Source organism: Theobroma cacao, chromosome 2 (assembly GCF_000208745.1).
Source record: "Theobroma cacao cultivar B97-61/B2 chromosome 2, Criollo_cocoa_genome_V2, whole genome shotgun sequence".
Classification (NCBI taxonomy): domain Eukaryota; kingdom Viridiplantae; phylum Streptophyta; class Magnoliopsida; order Malvales; family Malvaceae; genus Theobroma; species Theobroma cacao.
In genome coordinates, this window is record NC_030851.1 from 38,998,127 (window position 1) to 39,004,423 (window position 6,297).

Genomic DNA, 6,297 nt, shown 5'->3' on the forward strand with positions numbered 1-6,297 from the left:
TGATTTCTTTTTTTTTAAAAAAAAATCTCATTTGTTATATCAAATTTATGATAAAATCATTACTTTTTTTCTTATTATTATATCAATCATGAAATCGTATCAATTTTATGATTTGGGAAATGAGATTCCTATATAATATCATAACGCCAAGCACCTTTTTTTTTTTTTATCTCATTGCTAATAGAAAGACTCTTATTTTATTTTTTTGGAGAAATTAAGAAATATTAAGCTTAGTTTATATCGGGAATTATAAAACTCTAATACTAATGCAAGAATCACCCAAAGAATTAAGGCAGATACGATCTAAACAAATGAAAAATAGTCATTCTTTGGCACATACTATCCAATCAACATGAAATCATACCTTTCCAAAAAAAAAAAATCAACATGAAATCATCACTCACTTTCTGATGACGATAAGGGATTATAGAATGAAGATGACACTGTATCTTCCTCGTTTAGAACTGTTGCCAGCTGCAATACGCAAACCCACAGCAGGGTTAGCAAGACCAAGGCCGCAGCTGCCCAGAACTTGATTGCAGGAGGCTGCGACTGTGAGGCAGTCATGGTCTCCAGCTTTCTAGCCTTGATCCCTCTAATACCTTTACAGTTCATCACCTCCACTTCACTATGCTTTCCCTTCACCTCTTCCACGATAGATTTAAAATCTTCATACCCAGAATTAATCTTAATACGTTGATCCATCTTCATACACGTATAAAACACACATATATATTCTCTTTTAAAATTATCAACACTTCTTATCTAAATATTATATAATATAAAGTTATATCGATATCTAAACTATAATAAAATATAAAATAGTGAAGAGAAAATTCTTGATTTTTCGAAGATATTTATGAAACAAAGGGTGGGGAGCCTAGAATGGGGTTGATTTTTTGCATCTTCATGGAATCTAGGGATCATATGAGTTGTTGAATGGCTCTTTATAAGTAGGAAATCGGTTGCTTCAGCCTAAACCATGCAAGTCATGGCTGATCACAAACGGGAGTAGATATGACCTAGGAGACTAGGTTTCGATTTCTTGTCACTATCAGTGCATGCATGCCAAGTTCATGTTTATAGATATTAGCTTGGACAAAACCAGCTTTTTCTATGTCTCTCGTTTTGGTAAAGAGTGTCACTTGCTCTTGTGTGTCTTATCTCAATCAGCACTTAACATGCATTAAATGTTCATTATGCTTTGCTGTACACAGCTTTCTTTGTTTGACCAACTACGCTTGCAAGTTGCTGTAACACTATAGGTGTGGGCGCACTCTATCTATATATAGTATATACCAATCTTGCTCCACAATGTTTATGTTGCCATGAAATTATAATTTGAAAAAACTCAGACCCATTAAGGCTACATGCATGCCCTTTCAATCTTCGGATAGGCCCTGCAGAATTGGGCTCAGAGCAGGACCAGGCTGGTGGGCTGTAGCATTAATCTTACTCAGACAGGCCCCTCCTATCTCGACCATATTTATGTATTAATAAAAAAAAATTGAATAAATTGTATCGTTATTTTGTAATGCTTTTTATAATATTTCATTTTTATTCACATTTTTTTATTGATAGAGTTTTGAATTTATTCTAAATCTATCAATCTGTTAATGATAACATCACTTAAACAATAATTATATGTCCATCTAAACGTGGATTGACATGCTTCATTTATATTACAAATAAAGATCTCCTTATATAAATTTCAAAATTATACCAAAATTAACTCAGGTAAGAAGTTCATCATCACTTAAAAAATTTTATTATATGGTTCATTATTTATGTAAGGAAAGAGAAAAATTAGAAAAAAAATAAAAAGAACATTTTGGTAAAAAATTAAATCACATCCCCACTACTTTTCTTCTCTTCTAAGTAAATAATATGATAACACCAATCAGAAGAACAACCTTTATTTCTCCTTTGTCATAATCACAACTACCATGCATTTACATTAATTTTTCTTATCCATAAATATATATATATTTATATCTTGGATATAACCCAAATTAATTACCTTACTAAAAAAATTATTTCTTGTCAAATCACCACCATAATAATTCTTTATTAGTTTTTAATATCTTTTCCCATTATCATGGACATTAATTTTTAATTGTAGTAATTGTTTTCATGGGTAGGGACAAATATTAATTATGGTCACATTCATCGTTTAAAATAAGAATAAAATTAACAATTTTAGATTCTAATGACTTATTTTAATTGCGAAAACATGAGAAAAAACATCAAAATTAAGAACCTTACATTTATCAAATTAATTTTATTTGTTGGACCGAAATAGATTGATAATGTATTCCTTCCAACTTGGCCTTGAAAGCTTGATATAAAAATAGATAGGCCCTTATTATCCCAAAAAGAAAAGAAAGAAACAATGAGAGAAGTGAGTATATTTTACATGTGCAACCATATGTTTCTTTTTCTGATGTGGACAACTCAGTATTGTATTATTTGCTTTACATTATCAAATTTAATATTTCCTGTTTCAACTTATTTATGGATTATTTCAGCCCTTATCTTATGTTGTATTTTTTAATTGTTTTGCATGTGACGTATAGGGGATCCATGGAACGTTTCCTTCTGGGAATTTCTTCTTATTCACGTCCCAAATCTTTTAATATATTCTTGTTATGAGGAATTTTTTTATTAATTATATATGGAATAATGCACAGAGTGATTATGCATAAATTATAATAATATTAACAAAATTTTAAATTAAATTAAAATTTTAATATTAACCTGAAATCGTTCAAAGATGAACAATAAATTTGATCCCATCATCTTCAATAAAATAATAAATATAATTTAATTTCTTTAATTTTTGTAATATCGATTTAGAATATACTCTATATTTAATGGAATATAGAGAAAAAATAGAAATATAAAAGGATGGAAAGTAAAAGTAACCATATCTTCCCATTGCCATACTAAAAGTTTCAGAAATTGTTCACGTATTGGTATAGCAACATGTCAGGTCAGGCGACTATGTGCTAATAATTATCTAGAAAAAATAATTTATATTTGATGTTTTGTTTAAATGATTTGTTTATAAAATGTGGATGAGTTATGTAATTATTGACGTACAATTATATATTTCCTCTCTTTTATTTTTTTTTATATATTTTGAAATGATTCAAAATTAGAATTTTTTTTTGGAATATGATGCATTTCATTAAATCACCACTCACATATTACAATGCCAGATATTAATAAAATTACATTTCATGAACATTAGACCCCTATATTCCACATTTGTGCCTTTTGCATAGCAAGTAAGTCTCGTTAAAAACTCTCTTGGAAAAACCCTTTGAGATAAAATCAAGGATAAGAGAGTACTTGCTTAACCATACAAATCACTAGGAACATTCCCACCACCCTTCACCCCGTTTGCCACCTATGAAACTTCCTTGTCTTTTAGCCAGGCACTCTTTGATTTTGCTCGACATCTCTATACATCTTCTCCACAACACATGATCCTCACCGATTACTTGTACATGTTGGGCCTGTTAGATAGTTTGTTAATATTGGGAAAAGTATTATGTATGTTGTGCATTGCACTAGGTTGATATTGCATTTGCAGTCTGTCAATTATTAAGATATACAAGTAAGCCTAGTAAAATTCATTGGAAAGTCATTAGGAGAGTTCTTGAATATCTTAAAAAAATTAAAAATTTTGGCTTACATTTTTCAGATTATCCAAGAGTATTAGAAAGATATTCTGATGCAAGCTGGATTACTAGTGCAAATGATAATTAGTCCACTTTAAGTTGGATTGTTACACTAGAAAGTGGTGCCATTAGTTGGGCATCTAAGAAACAAACTTGCATCTCACATTTAACGATGGAGTCTGAGTTTATAGCTTTAGCTGTAACAGGAAAGGAAACGGAATGGTTAAGAAATTTCTTATTAAATATGGAGTTGTGGCCATAACCGATACAACCATTTCCTTATATTGTGATAGTGTTGCTACAATGTCTAGAGCATATAGTGATGTCTATAATGAAAAATCTAGACATATTAGTTTAAGGCATAATTATATTAGAGAATTAATCTCTAGTGGGGTAATTACCATAACATATGTTAAATCTGCAAGTAATTTGGCAGATCTTCTAACAAAAAGTTTACCAAGAGATTTGGTAAGTAGTACTACAAAAGGAATGGGTTTAAGACCCTTATTAGACATCAATAACGGAAACCCAACTTTTAATTAGTAAACTCTAGTTACAAAGTTTAATAGGTAAAAACAAGTTATTGTTATGTGTCTGTGATGCATTATTAGAATCCATTCCTCAAAATTTTGTTTGAAAATAATGTAATCCATTGCGTATAGAGGTTGAGTTTATACTCTTAATAGAGTTTGAATATTATATTATGAAACAAAAAATGTTTAGTGTAATGGGGACATTAATGAAAACTCCACCTACATAAATATAAGGAGTGGTACTGCTTCAACAAGAAGAATTTGGAGATTCTCTTGTAAATGTTTATTATGAATACGATAAGCATATGACTATTATGATGCTAAAAGTGAACGACTATTTACAGAAATATAAATGAATATTATGTGCGATGTATCTTCAATTCTAACGCTAGAAGTCAAGGTTCAATATGCGGACACCGTCTACTTTGTTAGGGTTCTGAGATGCATTTGCTAATTAATGATTCGAATCGAGAGATACTTTTTTATATGTGTAATATTCGTTTGTGTGAAAGGCAGTATATATATATAAAACCAACATTTCAAACTAGTGGGGGATTGTTAGATAGTTTGTTAATGTTGGGAAAAATTATAACTAAAGAATTATAAATAATTACCTTATTAAAATATAATTTTTGAAAGCTTATTAGATATAATTATTAAATAGTTGTATTATGAAAGAAAACAACTATTTGAAGAGTCACATTATAAAAAGAAACAAGTCATTTCATACTATTTGAAGAGTCATATTATAAAAGAATACAAGTCTTTGAAAGACGTATATATTGGCTTATTATGTAAACAACGTTCTTACACTACTAATTTTACAATTCTGATAAGTGTGTTAAGGATTTTTTTGTATCTTGGAGGTTGAAAAAAGATCTTAAGGAAAACATTAATTCATGTCCTCAAAGTCATACTCTTCCTTCTTCTCAAAATATTCTTCTTCTTCTTCTCAAAATTTCTAACAGGGCCAATAAGTGAGAACACAGTTCAATCTCCTTGGACATTGAGAAACTTTTTGCAGTTCACCTTCGCCATATATTCAGCGCAATCTAGATATATATTTCCTGGAGCACCAGAAAATTTCTTCTCATGTAGCTGCTTCATCATTGTCACGTTGTCTATCTCCACCTCTGTTATTCCCATATTTTCTCTACAACATATCATTAATGATCAAACCAAGGACTGTAACTCTGCATCCTCAACCTTACCACCAATATTAAACTTTGCTGTACCTGCCAAAATCTTTTCACCATAAGCATCACGCAGGACAAATCCCGCTCCCATCATTTTAACTACATTATTGACAAAGATCGCAGCATCAGTGTTTAATTTATTTCCTACAGCTCTCCTCCATTGATTACAAATTCTTATTACCATATTTTCATTAATGGCACTTGACTTGTTGACACTTCGAAATTCCCTGCAAATGTTTCACCCCATCCCTACAACAGCCATAGGATCCATTTTCTGCGCTTTGAAAACCAATAAATTCGTGGCCTTATATACATAAAGCTCATAATATGCAAATTATTTCTTCTGCATTCAGTATTTCAGCATTCAATACAAACCAAATTATCCAATCAACAGCCTAATCAAAATGCTCTTTGATATCCCGAAATCCCCACTTAGAACGGAGCCAAGCAGCTCTTGTATATTGACAGTAGCACCAGTAGTGAAAATCTGTTTCTACTTTCTCCACACAAAAGGGGCACGATTGTTCCACATTAGCCTCCCTTTGTATTAACACTGCTCTCGTAGGTAAAATTCCCTTAATATCTTTCCATGTAAATAAAATAATTTTTCTAATATTTTTTCTTGCTCTATAGTTCAAATTTTTTTTATTTTTTGACAATAAAAATATTGTATATATCAATATTATAAAAAAATAAATTTAATAATATAAAATACAAAAAAAATCAATTTTTTAATATTCGTGAAAGTCAAATAAAGATAAAAATTTGGGAAATTGAACGTGTATATTGTTTTCTTTTATCATCTACTAAAGTTGACAGTAACAAGCAAATTAAAGTTGTAAATATATATATATATATATATATATATATATATATTATATT

General features: G+C 29.9%; 2 protein-coding genes across 3 annotated transcripts in view; both read right to left on the bottom strand.

Annotated features, from left to right (window-relative positions):
- LOC18610168 (uncharacterized protein At1g04910) overlaps positions 1-923 on the bottom strand; it is a 5,114-nt gene extending 4,191 nt beyond the window's left edge. For both annotated transcript variants that reach the window (XM_007045680.2, XM_018116199.1), the window contains exon 1: positions 405-923. In XM_007045680.2, the coding sequence (XP_007045742.2) occupies positions 405-711 (307 nt within the window). In that variant the 5' untranslated portion in view covers positions 712-923. The remainder of the gene's footprint in view (positions 1-404) is intronic.
- The window catches only part of LOC18610169 (uncharacterized protein At1g04910), a 2,730-nt gene continuing 2,597 nt past the window's right edge, over positions 6,165-6,297 (bottom strand). The window contains exon 9 of the mRNA XM_018114676.1: positions 6,165-6,269. The gene's annotated coding sequence lies outside the window, so the exon portion shown is untranslated. The remainder of the gene's footprint in view (positions 6,270-6,297) is intronic.